Below are 16173 nucleotides of genomic sequence, written 5' to 3' on the forward strand. Positions count from 1 at the left end.
CTCCTCTGTTGCCCAGGCTACAGTGCAGTGGTGTGATCTTGGCTGACTGCAATCTCTGCCTCCCAGGCTCAAGCCATACTCCCACCTCCCAAGTAGCTGGGACTGTAGGCACACACCACCATGTCTGGCTAATTTTTTGTAGAGAGAGATGAGTCTTACACAAAAAATCTTTTGCACAGACCAACATCCTGGAGTGTTCCTTCAATGTTTTCTTCTAGTAGTTTCATAGTTTCATGTCTCAGATTTAAGTACTTAATCCATTTTGAGTTTATTTTTCACAGCATTATTTATTAAAGAGACTGTCCTTTCCTCATTTTATGTTTTTGGTGCCTTTGTCAAACGTAAGTTGTCTGTAAATATGTGGATTTATATCTGGATTCTCTATTCTGGGATTGGTCTATGTGTTTTTATGTTAGTACCATGCTGATTTTGGTTATTACAGCTTTATAATGTATTTTTAAGTCAGGTAGTGTGATGCCTCCAGGTTTGCTCCTTTTCCTCAGGATTGCTTTGGCAATTTGGGGTATTCTTTGGTTCCACAGATTTTTATTAACTATGAAATACAGCTCAAGGCAATATAACCATAAGAAGACATCATAATATCAACATTATGATATTAAGAACTAGTAATCAATTGAGAACTAGTAATCTAATCTCAAATTTTTGCATTTAAGATTTTCCTCTACTGTACTATAGTAAATTTTTACTATAAATTATTACAGTACAGTAAATTTTTCATAATAGTAATTCCTCAGTATCCAGGAGGAATTGGTTCTAGTACCTTCTGTGGATACCAAAATCTGCAAATGCTCAAAGTCCCTGATATAAAATGCATACTATTTACATATAGCCCTATGCACTATACAGTACTTTAAATCATCTCTAGATTACTTACAATGCCTATACAATGTAAATGCTATGTAAACAGTTGCTATACTATATTGTTTATGAAGTAATGACAAGAAAATATGTCTGTACATGTCCAGTACAGACTCAATTTTTTTCCATATATTTTCACTCCATATTTGGTTGAATCCATGATGCAGAACCCATGTATATGAAAGGCTGACTGTATCTACTTTACCAACTAAAATGTAATTGTCCCTTGGCTTAGTGCTAATGTAAGAAGGAGAAATTTTTTAAAAAGTAGTTCTTCTTAATTTCATACCTAAATATGCTTATATAATAACTGAATCCAAAAAGCCAAAATGTCACTACTTCTTTCACCTCCCAAAACAACAAATTCCCAAATGATAAGTGTATCATGTTTTAATGATTTAAGCCATATCTTTAAAAAGGCTTACTGACATAAGTATATAGTATAGTATTTTAGTTTGTGTTAAGTAATTATATTTTTAAAAAACCAAATTTGCTTAGAGTTAAAGCACTCAGACATTCCCAGTAAAGTTACAAACAACTTTCTTACCTTGCTGCATCTGTGGATGTGTTGTGTAACTTGAAGGATGGGAATATGGCATGTATCCTGCAGGGCTTTGTGGGGCATATGGACTAGGCACTGGGCTATTTTGTTGTGGCATAAATCTGTTCCCAGAGCTTGTCTGTGGTGGCACAAACCGGCTAAAACCCAAAACCCAAATAAAAAATATAAGAAAATAAAATAAACATGCTATTCCTTGAAATTTGACTGTCACAAAGTCCTCTAAACTCTAGCTTATATATGTAAAATCTATGCAAACAAATATCTTGCAAAATAGTCAAATAACATATAAAATTATTTACAATTAATAATAGAAGAGTTACAATAAATGGTTTTTAAAAGCAGGTAATTCGTTTACTCTGCAATTTGTTCTGCTTATATAAGAGTACCAATTTAAGGTACTTAAAGCCATGCTCCCTAAATTTTCTTATCTCAAACACATCAGTTATTTTAACATTCTTTTGTATAAAATTACATTACTAGGATGGTGGCTGTTTCAATGAGCATATTAGACTATTTCCATATAAAACATTTTAAGCAAATGCACGAGTGGATTACTATTTAAGATTATGCATTTCAACTATGTAAACTCTACATAATTCACCATTACCTAAATGTATGAACCATATATTCACCACAGGAGACAATACTTAATAAATGATATATACATATATTACCTGGAGGGGCTATGTGAGATAGTGGTTTGTTGATAATTGGAAGATGCAGGACTACTGTGCATGGAATTCTGAGAAAGTTTATACTGAGACATCATCATTCCTATGCAACACACAAAAATATGAAATGTTATTTTCTTCTAACAGTAAAGTGTCCTTTAAATAAGTGAAATAAGTTATTCTTTCACAAACATTCCAGAGATTTTTTTGACCAATGTTTTCATTTCAAAGACTAAAATATAGACACTGTAAAACTGCAAATTTCAAGAACAATTTTATTACAGCACCATTTTCCATATAACTAATCCAAGACTAGAAACAGAAATAATTTAAAAAAAAATGTATTTGCTTACTCAGTGCTCTATTATTTAGCCTTATAAATGAAAAGTTTTTTCTAGAAGTCGTCTTATCTAACCTTGTCCCTAACACAACACAATTCCTTCTCCAACAGGACTCAGGGTAGTTTTTATTACATGAATATTTATCATATACATCTACCATGCTTGAGAACTTAATTTCACAAAGCTATCTGTATTATCGTGGTTCAGACATAGGTTTTAAAAAGCACTTTATTTATGGGCTGAAAGTTTGAATTCCTGCAATTTCCATCTGAATGTCTTTTGAAGCGTTTCCTTCTTTCTCAATAACTCCTTGTCACATAGTGGGGATTAACCGAATATTTGATTACAAAATAAAAACTTGAGAATAGTATTCTGGTTGTTACATTTATTTTCAAGCTAGACAGTATTTCTCAATTATGCAAATGGCATTTCATTATATAGGAGACACAGAAAAATTCACTTATTTAGACATTTCAAAATCAGATAAAAATCTATGGTTAACATCCTGAATTTTCTTGTGATTTCTATAGCCAATCTCTTTTTTGGGAGCTGCAAGACTCACATTACATTTCCATATTTCATTTCCTGCTGTTGTTATAAAAAGTGCCTTTCATCAGAAATACTGAAACAGAAGTTCATTTGCTATGAGTACTGCAATAAGGACTGTAGCTCTAGAGTCGGTAACTGAATGAAATTAGGTTTCAAAATCACCTCTAAGTCTACCATTGATAGAATGTTTTCTTAAGTATATAGTCTAAATTTCAACTTCTGAGTTTTCTTTTCTAACTCGAACTCAGCACAAAATTGTTTTGCTCCATAGCTTAATAACTTAATTACTATAATTATTGTTGCTGGAGAGTTTTTTTTCTTTTTTCTTTTTTTTTAAGGGAGATGAACAATGAGACAGGAGTTAAAAAGTTCCCTCCTGCCCCCCGAATTAACAGTCATCACAGGGACCAACTGGAATTGCCGGTTTGAAAGCAATGGCTTTCTAAACAAAAGGGGTAAATGAAATTCTAACAGTCCTTTCCAATGAGCTCTAAGTTCCAAAGAACTATGATTAAAGTGACCTGCATTTTATTAAATTTTCTCCACAAATGTGACTCATATTTAAACTTACTGACCCCCTAAATCAACTTTTTAAATTTCTATTTTATTTTTAATTTTTCAATGAGACAGAGTCTGTATTACCCAGGCTGGTCATGAACTCCTGGGCTCAAGCAATCCTCCTACCTTCACCTCCCAAGTGCTGGGATTACAGGTGTGAGCCACCAGGCCCAGCCAACTTTTAAAATTTCAAAGCCATATATTACCAGGAAAATGCTTAAAAAATAACAATATGCAATTAATTGGTTAATTTTAAATGCTAGTTTATACTTTTACAAAGTGGGGTATATAGAAATCAAACAATATTTTGGACTGAAAATGAATTTGTATAGTACAAAACAAAAAATATATGTGATGGAGAGGTAAACACTCTAAAAGTTTTTAAGAGTGATTTACTACCCAAAAACTCAAAAATATAAGTTACAAAAATGTACTATTAGTAGCCTTAGAAGATTTCATTTATTCAATATTAGATTTACTCATTCTCATATAATACTCTTACTCTATTAGTCTTTCATCCAATCAACTCTTTCCATATTTTCTTTCAATTCCAACATTTCCCCCAAAAGCATTCATAACTCTAGCTTCCTTTCATTATTTGTTTATCTGTCTCCTACTATTGCAATTGTGAAGATATAGCCCTGTCCTGCATACCTACCTTCAACTTGCTAAATGGCAAGTCAGTCAGAAGCATCCCCATTATGCATTTTGAGGAATCGACAGTAATGATGCAATTGCTTTCAAAATACCATTCAAACAACACAAATACACAGAATAAGCAAAGTAATATTATTTAAAGGAAATGGAATGGGAAGCATCATGGAAATGTTGCCAACAAAGTAAACCAAAATGAATTTGGCAAAATTATTTTATTCCTTTTTTCTTTTTTTTTTGAAACAGGGTCTCGCTCTATTGCCCAGGAAGGAGTGCAGTGGTGCAATCCGAGCTCACCGTAGCCTTGACCTCCTGAGCTCAAGTGATCCTCCCACTTCAGCCTCCCAAGTAGCTGTAACTACAGGTGCCATGATGCCTGGCTAATTTTTGTAGAGACAGGGTTTCACCATGTTTCCCAGGCTGGTCCTGAACTCCTGGCCTGAAGCAATCCTCAGCCTCCCAAAGTGCTGGGGTTGAGGCATGAGTTACCATGCCCAGCTAGTACAATTTTTTAATACAGTTATTCAATTAATAAAGTTGAACCTTCCTAATTGTCTAAACCATTCCCTCACTGACTGTTTTAATCTTGAGAGTCAAACAGGCACTTGGACTTGTCAAATTCAGTAAGCTTGAACAGAACAATGCCCTTAACCCAAATGTACTCTGTGACTACATAAAAATTATATCTGTGTTGAATGTAATATTTTTATTATTTTATAATACTATAAATCAATTTTTCTTCAATAATAATACTTAACCAATTTTTCTGTTGCTAAGGCAACAGGAGTATTAAATCAATTATTAGAAAACCATGAATATAATCACAATCAGTATTAAAACTATATAAGTGCTACAATGTACATGTTCAAAAGCTTTGCAAATATTTGATTTATGACTTATTTCAAATTCTGATTTTCTAAAACAAAAAAAATATTTTTAAGCTAAGTAAACATATTCCAAAACATTTAACAAAATGCACTTAAAGCTTTGTCTAATTCCAAAGGAATTCAGTTACATATTAAACTACAAGAATCTTATCAATTTAGTTTCCTTCTTGTTCTTGGCTTGACTGAAGGCATTAACATGGCATTCACGAGGACAGGTAAGCTTGTTAAAGAAGAGACCTGGATTTAAATTTGTATAAAACAAGTTCTGATATGGGAATTCAGTTATTAAGAAACTCACCACTTTGTACATATCTGTTCTGCATGCTTTTCTCCCTGAAAACGTTAGGACTCCTTGCCAGGACGGCCTGCAACAAGACTGGTATGTCGCCTTCTGGATCATCACTGCCAAGGTTATCTTTCAACTCTCTGGCATTGAGAAAATACATACCACAAATTAAAATGGTGACTGATTCATTAAGAAGACTTATCATATAAAAGTAAATCACACGGGTATGGCCAACAGTATGAATTTTCAAAGACGCTATCCCTGGGAGAAATATAATTATCAAAATACGTAACAGAGAGAAATTCTTCTAAGACAATCTTTTTTTCTCTATTTTACTTCACAGTTGGGGAAAAGAAGCCCCCAAACACTATCTTACTGAACTATGAGTTTATTTAATAATTCCCAAGTCATTTTAAAATAGAAAAAAAAATTCAGTCCATTCTAAACTACTCAAAGTAATGGAAGGGTAGAGAAGTGAAAGTTATACAAAAAGTTGACATTTGGTATTGGAATGTTATTTTCTTACATCTGAATATGAGTGAGTCTAACTTTCTGGGAATGTCTTACAAACAAGATATTGTTGCCACATTGATTAGGACAAGACCCAGAGGCTATGTAATTTTTCCATCTTATACTGTTTTCTCAAATAATGTCATGGGAGAAAGGGGGGAACCGAACAGCAAATTTCAGTATACTCCACAGCAGCAATTTTCAATAAACTTCAATGTAAATAGCAAATTAAATTCACAACCATGGGAGGTAATGATAAAATTAAGCATAGGCAGTGTTTTAAATTTTACATTCTACATGTCAATGTTCTACTCATTGGATTTAACTATGAAGATCTATAAAGATGGTGTTCAATGATAAGACTAGGGCAATCTTAAAGAAACTATCCATAAAATAAGTCCTTATTTTATGTGTGCTATTTCTTTTATATCTTTAAATATCTAATGAAAACTACTGAATAAGTATGCACAAGCATAAGAAGTGATTTAGAGGCTGGACATGGGGCTCACATCTGTAATTCTAGCACTTTGGGAGGCCAAGGCACGTGGATCAACTGAGGTCAGGAGTTTGAGACCAGCCTGGCCAATATGGTGAAAACCTGTCTTTACTAAAAATACAAAAATTAGCCAGGTGTGGTGGTGGGTGCCTGTAATCCCAGCTACTTGGGAGGCTGAGGCAGAAGAATCACTTGAACCCAGGAGGTGGAGGTTGTGGTGAGCTGAGATCATGCCACTGTACTCCAGCCTGGGTGACAGAGCTAGGCTCCATCTCAAAAAAAAGAAGTGATTTAGATATTGCTGAATTTTGAGACTGACAAAATATCCGCAGTATTATACTTCTTTCTGATTTTTAACCAATCATTTCTCAACTTCTCCATTAAAACATCCATTTGGTAAGTATCTCACCTTAGAGTCATCAGCTTTAAAAATGCCTCCAAAATATATTCTGCATCTAATGCAGATACCTCTCCATTATAATGTGTTTATCCTCATTCCCCTACATGACGAATCTTTAAATTAAAAAATAATAATAAAGAATGCAAGGTTACATGAATTAACACTGTATGGTGGGATGTGAAGGGATAAGAGTGAGAGACTCTACCTTTTACCCATTTTTGTATTGTTATTATAAATACCTATTGGTTTTGGAGTGAAAAATAAATTTTAAAAGTATACCTGTGTGAAAAATTGTAAATATGCTGTATGATTTAAGTCAATTTTATTTAAAAACGTTTACTGTGTGAAAATATATGCCTATAATCAGATCTCTATCCTTCCATTATTTTGAGTAGATTAGAATGGACTGTATTTCTTTTCTATTTTAAAACGACTTAGAAATTATTAAATAAACTCCTAGCTCAATAAGTGTTTTTGGGCTATTTTTCCACATCTAGGAAAACTTAGTCCCAAACTATAGCAGCCTTTCATGGAATTAGCCCTTGAATTCTTGTTATACTTCTCATGAAAAGCATGTAAGCCTACTCCAAATAAAGCTAATAGCATAGTCCATTATATACTGGGAATTTTAACCACTTTGGCAATATCAGGAAAAAGGGATATGGTTTCATAAACAACTTTAAATCTCTGCACAGATGATGGCTCCCCCATGATCATTTCAAAATAGTTGAAAAGATAGCCATAGAGCTACATGGATCAGAATTATTATCTTAAAATAACTATTGCCTATTTAAATCTCTTTAATCACTTATTGCAATAAGACTATATTCTCCCTTGGATACCAATATATTTTAAAAATAAACTATGTATCTAAAATTTTTAGAAATAAAACCAGGAATACAGATTATCTTAGCAAGGCCAAAACTTTTCACTTATATTAGATACAAAATTGATCATACTTACATGTGATCTGTTGATACCTGGTTGAGGCTATGGACAAGCTGTGAAACCAAATTGTCATCCCTACAAGCCAAAAGGCAGTTCACCTCTTCTGCTATTCGTGCATTAAACAGAAGGCTCTTTGTAGTTGTAGCAGGTAAAGGAGATGGAAGAGGCAGCTGGTTCAGGACTATTTGGAATAAAATCAGATTATCAGAAATTGAGTGACTGTAAGAAGTCTCTTTGGTGCTTATCTGTATTTTGAGATTAAAAATAAATTATAAATATCAATATGACAAATTATTAAAAGGCATTTCTCCTCTTCCTAACAAACCTCAATCAACCCTACAAAACTCCCAAAACATCACTTGGACCATAATAGATTATACTAGTCTCTAGGAATAAAATTCAGCTCCCTTATATTCATCCGTGCTTTTCATTTCTTAAATTTTTATTTACAAATGACTAGCCACAAGGGCATGGTTACAAACTAACTTCCAACATAGCAATTCATTAGTTCTTGTTTATAAGATTTAACAGAATCACTAGTAAGCTCATACAAATGAACCAAATAACAATATCTGACTCTTCATAAAGTAGATAAGTAACATTTTTTTAAAAGTTCAAGTATATACAAATAAACAGCTCACTCTAGCAAGAAAGCATTCATAGCATAGAATTCTGTAATATAAAAATATCCTTCTAAATTACAAATTCCTAAAGTTATCTCTTCTTTTTTCTCTTCTAATAGCAAAACAAAAGAACATAAATGTTTTATGGTAGCTTAAATTCGGCTGTTTAATCTCTGTTCACCTAATAGAAATTTGTTCATTTGTCTAAAGGTTAAGAAAGCTAACTAAAATATCAGGTGTCTTTGTTATAGGCTTAATTTCTAATCACCTATACAGTATAATTATCATGCTGCTCAGCCCCAATAGGAACTAACAGGATTTTCATTAATAAAAACAAAGAAAATAAAATTATTACTTAATAAACAGGGGCTATTGGAAAGACAAACTTTTAAAATATTAGGTATAGCAAAGATCATAGGGAGAAAAACCAAATCCTGGTAGTATATCTGATTTTGTACTTCTAAAGTATTTATGCCTTACCTACTACAAAGTGATAATAAAAACTAAAGATAGTTTCAAAAAGTTTTTTTACCTGAGTAATGTTAACCCAATCACCTACAGCACTTTTTTTAGACCTCATAAACTAGTTACGATGGTTTCCTAAGTTCAAAGCTATGGGTTGTTACCTATTTTACCCCACTAAAACCAACTGGAAATTCACAAAACAAAACTAAACTAAAGCCAGAAAAATAGTATTTGGAGGATACTGAACATGGACAAAAACATTTCTTGAAGGTACTTTCTCCTAGCTCCCTTGAGTCCTTGATATGAAGGACCTTCATATGAAGATTATGAAATCTTGCACAATGCTATACAAAGAAAAGTGTGCCATTCTCTCACTTTCTACTCTTCCCTCTCGTATCTTTTTCCTTTTATTTATTCAGTTAGGGTGACACAATGACTAAAATTGTAGGTAGCTTTTCGCATCATTACTCATGGACTAAGAACTGTAGTTACAAATGCCTAACAAAAGAATAAATCTCTGAAAAATTGAGTTATATTAAATAAATCTCAAAAGGCTGGCAATGTTCTTTAAAATTCTTAAGTATTCAGAGTAAAATAGGCTGCTGATACCTCAAACTCCAACAGATTAATGAACATAACCACCAAAATAAACATCACTAAGAAGTTAGATAATAAAGAAGTTAGATAACAGGCTGTCAACTTTTTTTTCTTTAAAGGGCAGTTTAACTATTTTTATAAATATGTTTTAAATAACTTATAATTTTTGAAACATTCTCTGTAAAAATTATCATTAACACACAGTAGAACTTAAATTAGATAAATGAACCAAACTTACGGTCTGTGAGACTAGCAATCCCCGCAAGAGTAGTAATGGGGACATGGGGCATATCCCCATTCATCCTGAATTTCTGGAATGGTGTTGCCTATAAAAGTACTTAGTTCAGGTGCCAGCTGTCATTACTTCCCATTTCCCAAACACTGCAATACACAAAACAGACAATTATTTGTAGAAATATGTAAGATATATTACTACCAGGAAAATGCTTAATCACTATAAAAAAAAGTTTCTGCTTTTGTTTGTTCCACCTATATAATAGTCATTTTTTAATACACCACTTACTATATGTTGAGCAACTGCAAAATGCTTTGCACACATTAACTCACTTAGTCCTCACAACAACCCAGTAAGGTAGCTACTATTGTTTTCTGCATTTTACTAAGAGGAAATCAATTTACAGTGAGTTTAAAGTAATTAGCAAAGCAAGAATTTGAACCCAAGCAATCTGGTTCCAGTTTGCTTCTTAACTGTAGGCTGGATTGCTAGATAGGGATACTTGATCAACCTCAACAAGCACTGTAATTCATTTCCACATTATAAGCACATTAAACATTTAACTTCATAGTCTAGCTTCAACTTGCCTTTCTAGCTGTGTCTTTTATCACTATCCTACATAAACTATCCTCTCCAACCAACCTGATCTAATCACATTCTCCCAAATCTCCCCTGTGTATTCCCATCTTAATACATTTCCTGAAGACTATTACTACTTTGGTCCAAATCCTATACTTCTTCAAGATCCAAAGCATGTTCCCGCTATTTCATGAAACCTCTAATTCACCCAAGTAAGTATCTCACTTTAATCTACTCTGAACTTATGACATTTATTGCCCAATATTATCTTGTAAGGAATTATATAATCCTTTGTGATATCTTTTAAAATTTTTCTTGTTTCATTCTTGCATGATTAGTTAATGTTCATGTACTTAGCTTGTCCTTTCAACCACCACTACATGTTTCTTATAAGTTACATAATCAATATGCAACCACATAAAGGACAGAGAAAGGCATGTATTAACATTTTTAATGTTCCCCATAAAAATGACCTGACTTAAATGTTTAGTATTTACCATGATGGAATTCTCTCTACACACACAGAGACACACATGATAACTTGGTTATTCTGTTCAAAGCCCCCACATTTTTCTCTTCTTTTCAACATACGGCTTGTGGAACATTTATCTTTCCTTTAACAGTACTTGTATAAGTCCTTTTTGGTAAATAGATAATATTTTAACAAGTACATATTAATCAAAGATACACTTTCATTACATTACTTTTACTTTATAAATTCATCAGCAAATGGAAGTCTACATCAATTAAGCCATAGAGCTAATATTGAAAACTGAAGTGTAGTTTCCAGTTTAAAAAGCTTAAGTGTTTATCTTTTTAAGGTTGTATTTGCTAGTCAGTAACTTTTAAGAGAACCTCTTTAAGTTTTTGAGTTGTAAATGTCAAACATTTAAATGATATAATACTAATAATTTCCCTTACTCATACGTCTGAATGCAACTTTGCAAATAAGTATGTTTTTAATGTAGAAGTATACAGGTAGTTAAAATTAAGAATTTCCTTTGCCCCCAAACATTATTATTATAAATAAATGTAAGACCTACTGAACAAAGGCAAAGGTACATTAAACAGGTGAGTACACACACACACACAGTTTAACAGAGTTATAAAGTAAGCATCCATAGAATCACCATCCAAAATTCCAGTTCCATCTAGAGGATTAACTATCTTTTCTTTGTGGTGATCATTTCTTCTTTTTCCTTCATAGTCTGAAGACCTTTAAATGTACATTCTTTACTAATTGCCAGCTAAAGGAAAAAAAATTACTTTCCTTTGGTAAACGACTGACAAAATTTACTAGTAGAAGCCCACTGAAAGGAAAAGGCACAGGAAATAACATAGGAAAAGCTATAATCACTACTGGCTATCCTATATCTACCAATTTGCTACACTGTGGACTCTACAATTTGAAATTATTAATGTGATTCTTTAACAATTACTAAAGAAATTTAATGCAACACTGCAGTTCGCAGTCACATCAAGCCCTTTAAAAAGTCAGTTGGAGCCCAGGCACTGTGGCTCACATCTGTAATCCCAGCACTTTGGGAGGCCAAGGCGGGCGGATCACAAAGTCAGGAGCTCGAGACCAGCCTGACCAACATGGTGAAACCCCGTTTCTACCAAAAATACAAAAATTAGCCGGGCGTGGTGCTGTGTGCCTGTAAGCTACTTGGGAGGCTGAGGCAGGAGAATCACTTTAACTCAGGAGGCAGAGGTTGCTGTGAGCTGAGTGTGCGTCATTGTACTCCAGCCTGGGCCACAGGATAAGACTTAGCCCCCCCCCCAAAAAAAAATAGTCAGGGGGAGGGGATGAACAAAAAAATAAATAAATTTTAAAAAGTCCACTGGAATTTAAAAGCTCCTGATAAAGGTCACCAAAACACAATGAATTTTTCATAAGTTTATGCTAATAAGAAAGTTCCAACTTACGTTTAGTAATTAATGGAAAGAAATCATTGAATGAAAATTACAGATCACAAAAATGTCATTATTCACATACAACTCACTGCTGTACATTGCCATATTCAAGCAGATTAAGTAACAAGTGACTGTATTTAATTATTTAACTCAGAGGACAAGAACCTAAAAAGGGTAATATACTAAGGTTCTATTGCGGGCTGCCTGACTGTTTTCCTAAGTCCCAGGTAACAAATACAGCAGATCCAACCCCAGGTTAGAATTTTTAGCCTAAAAATGACTATGTATTTAGTCACCCATATATGAACTAGAAGATTAATCAATCTAAATAAATCTAACCACAAGATTGTACTTTTCACAGTGATATAAAAATGCAATGAATACTGATGTCAATTAAAAACTGGAAGTAAAGGGGAAGGACTGGGGAGCAACAATACTTACTTGGTTTAAAGTGCTTTAATTATATGTTGATAAATGATTACTGACAAAAGTATTTGATCTTCACTACTGAACTATGGCTAATTCCACTGGAATCCAAGATTTTTAAAAACAGCAGAGGAATTTGGTAGAAATGAAGTTACAATTGTATGTAAAGTCACAGCTTTTAATAAATATAAGTAATCTTGTGGAAATGTTGCTACTTTATATTGGAAGATAACCAGGGTCCATCAAGAAACAGCATTCCTAGAATTCTAAAAATGAACAAATACACACCTAACTAACTAGAGATGACATTTCTGGCTCTGGATTGAATAATGTTTTGGACTGCTTGGCTCTGTGAAACTATACTGCATTTTGTAAAACTGAAGCTGACATGTGTCCAGAATGAAATGGCAACCAAACTGTAAAGAAGATTTTAATGAGGGCTTTAGAACTGCCACTTAAGGTAGTGTTTTTACAATCTGTGATTGGTGACAGATTAGTAGATTATAAAATAAATTTAGTGGGTTGAACACTGAAAGGGATAGAGGGAATAGAAATATAAGGGTACCCTGTACAGTGCTTTGTGAGCTCAGGTAAAATGTCTTTAAAATTGTGGGTCACCAAGCAAAGCCATATGAGAGCTGCTGATTTGAAAAAATGTAAGAGTGAGGAAAGTAGCCCACCACGTAAGTGGTGATGGGAATAAAACAATGCATATATATCACTTGACATACCACCTGGCACATAGCAAGTGATCCAGAAAGTTAACAGCATTACTAAACAGATTTGGAAGAATAAAGGAAGAACAGGAGTCTTTTCAAAACAAACAGAGGGAAAAGGCATCTTTTCAATACAAATAATTCCTACTTCTGAAAGATCTATTATAAATAATTATTTGGCATTCTGGTATATATTTCACCATAGTATTACAAGTCATAGCCTTGGGCCTGCTCACCTACAATTACTTAAATGATAAGGTAGGAGAAATAAATACTGGCAATAGAAAGCAGAAAAAAAATTTAACTGTTGTAATACTAAGAACTAAATAAAACAAAATATATTGAGTGAGAAACCATTTATAACTAAATTTAAGAATGGCTTGAGGTTTAATTAAAAGAATGCTTAATTAGGGGAAGATATTATAGTAAATTTTCAATTTAGCCCATCATAATGAGTTTGAAGGGAACTTTTAAACATTTGCCAAGATTTTTAAAGACTCTAGTTCTTCATTTAATTTCACTACAAAATTTACAACTTGCTCAAGCAAACAAAAGAAATGCAAATACAACAGTATCAATGGGAATTATAATAATATTAAAATTGGGATGGATTTGGAATAAAAGGCATCCTTATTATCTGACGGTAGATAAACTTTCTGGAAGGCCACTTTGCACCCTATAAACAAAGACTTGAAAAGTATGCATAATTTCTTCTCAACAGTTTCACTTCTAGAAATATACCCTAAAGAAATAATTACATACATGCTGAAAAACATACACATGTAGATATTCCCACAACATTTTTACTACATTTTAGTGATTGAAAAATAGAAATGGTAACTCATGTATACTCACCACCTACTATGTAATAAAAATGGTTATAAACACCTTAATAGTTTTATTTAATCCTCATATGGACCTGAGATGCTAATATCCCAGTTTTATTTGATGAAGAATGTGATGCACAGAGAAGATAAACAATTTGCCTAAGGTCATACAGCTGGAGTCAAACCCAGACTATCTGGCACATGGGCATTTAAAATAACTACAATGTATAACATTATTACTATAATAAATGATGGTACATCCATGAGATTATGATGCACATATAATCAATATAGTAAAAATATATAGCCAAGGAAGAAAGAGATTAATTAGACTGTGTGTTTGAATCCAAACTCCCCCGCTTACTACATAAACTTGGACTACTTATTGAATCTCTGTACCTCAGTTTCCTCATCTCTGATATGGGGTAGGTAATTATTATTATTTTTAATTTTGTTGTGAGGATGAAATAATATGTGCAAAGTTCTTAGAATTGTGCTGGGTATGTAGTAAGTTTTCATTAAATGCAAGCTGTTATTTATTATATACTCTTCCGCATCTTGCTTTTGCCAGGTATATTATCTCAGAAATCTTTCATTTATGCAGATTTGTCTCATTCTTTTTCTAATATTATTTTACAGGTTGATTGAAACATCCAGTTTAAAAGACTGTTAGTCAGTATACTATACCATGTGACACTGAAAAGGCTTTATGGAGTTAGACTCCTTACTTTATAATCACATTTGGTATACGATTCACATTTCTATGGCAGTTCAATTATTCTTACTTTCTTCTTGATCTGAACTATTGAGCAGAAAGCAAAATTCACTTTGAGGAAAATCAGATTTGGATACAAGATAACAATGAATAAGTAAACACCATGACATGTTTTATACCAAGTTCATAAACTTTCTTCTCAAAATTTGCATAATGACATTTTAAGAAGTAAATCTTACCAAGTACAAACCCCTTTTATTTCTTCCATCTTTGAATACACTAATGATGAGCTAAATACATGATGGATGTAAGATATGAATTTGGTAACTTTTCCCATGATAACTATTCAATCTGTCTTAATTTAATAATTGAAATTGCTTTAAACTTTTGTGTTGTTTTACAGAAAAATCTGCTTCATCTTCTCTTTAACGTAACTAAAGCATTTTCCTGTTACTATCCTTAATAGTTAACAGTTTAAAATACCATATCAGGTTACATAATAGTTCATTCACCCTTTAAGTACTCCGAGTAATAAGTGGCACGCAACACAACATACTATTGCTATTATATTTAGTCCTTCATGACGATGCATCCAATTAATATTTATCTTATGTTACTGTGTCAGACACTATGCTAGGCAGCCCAAGTACAACGGTTAACAAGAGGAAACATCCTCTGCCCTTTAAAATTTGAGTTTGGCCACAAGAATGTTGTAAAGGGGGTACATACTTCAGAGAGAGAAAAGAGAAAGAATCATTGAATTAAAACTTGAATCAACTTTACAGTGATGGTTCTATATGTTAATCTCTCCTCAAATAGGCACTAAAATAAAAAAGAATGGCAAAGATTCTTAAAATTCATGAAAATACATTAAAGATATATTGATAGCTGAAAATATAAATGTGCATATTATAAGCTCATCAGCCAAGCTAAATACTTTTGCTTAAAACACATTTTCATAAAAATGATGGCCTAGGCATGAAAAAAAGACTTTAAAAATATATTATTAAACATTTAACAATAATTATTAGGGATGGGGGTGTATTCTGAGATGTTGGGGAATTCTCGTTTTGGTGGTATAATATTACTTCATGATTCAGGAAAATAGTAATATAAACTGTGATAAAAATAAAAAGTCTCCTGTTGCTGCCACATGTACATAGATTTCTCTGAATATTTAAATAATTACCTATGAAACCTATGTTAAGTATATTCTATGAAGTACACTGAGCTGGGTGCTAAAGACTAATACAATATGCAGGGTATATTCATAAATGCTTTAGACAGAGCATATAGCTAGAAAGGTCAATAGGAGCCTGCAAGGGAGTTTGT

General features: G+C 32.8%; 1 protein-coding gene across 2 annotated transcripts in view; it reads right to left on the reverse strand.

Annotated features, from left to right (window-relative positions):
* NIPBL (NIPBL cohesin loading factor) overlaps positions 1-16173 on the reverse strand; it is a 191681-nt gene that overhangs the window by 100099 nt on the left and 75409 nt on the right. For both annotated transcript variants that reach the window (XM_017548241.2, XM_017548242.2), the window contains exons 2-6: positions 9665-9807; positions 7757-7922; positions 5400-5527; positions 2116-2215; positions 1427-1578 (exon numbers count right to left, since the gene is read on the reverse strand). In XM_017548241.2, coding sequence (XP_017403730.1) covers positions 1427-1578; positions 2116-2215; positions 5400-5527; positions 7757-7922; positions 9665-9728 — 610 coding nt within the window. In that variant the 5' untranslated portion in view covers positions 9729-9807. The remainder of the gene's footprint in view (positions 1-1426; positions 1579-2115; positions 2216-5399; positions 5528-7756; positions 7923-9664; positions 9808-16173) is intronic.

This window comes from Cebus imitator, unplaced genomic scaffold, assembly GCF_001604975.1.
Source record: "Cebus imitator isolate Cc_AM_T3 unplaced genomic scaffold, Cebus_imitator-1.0 Scaffold205, whole genome shotgun sequence".
NCBI classification, from domain to species: Eukaryota; Metazoa; Chordata; class Mammalia; order Primates; family Cebidae; genus Cebus; species Cebus imitator.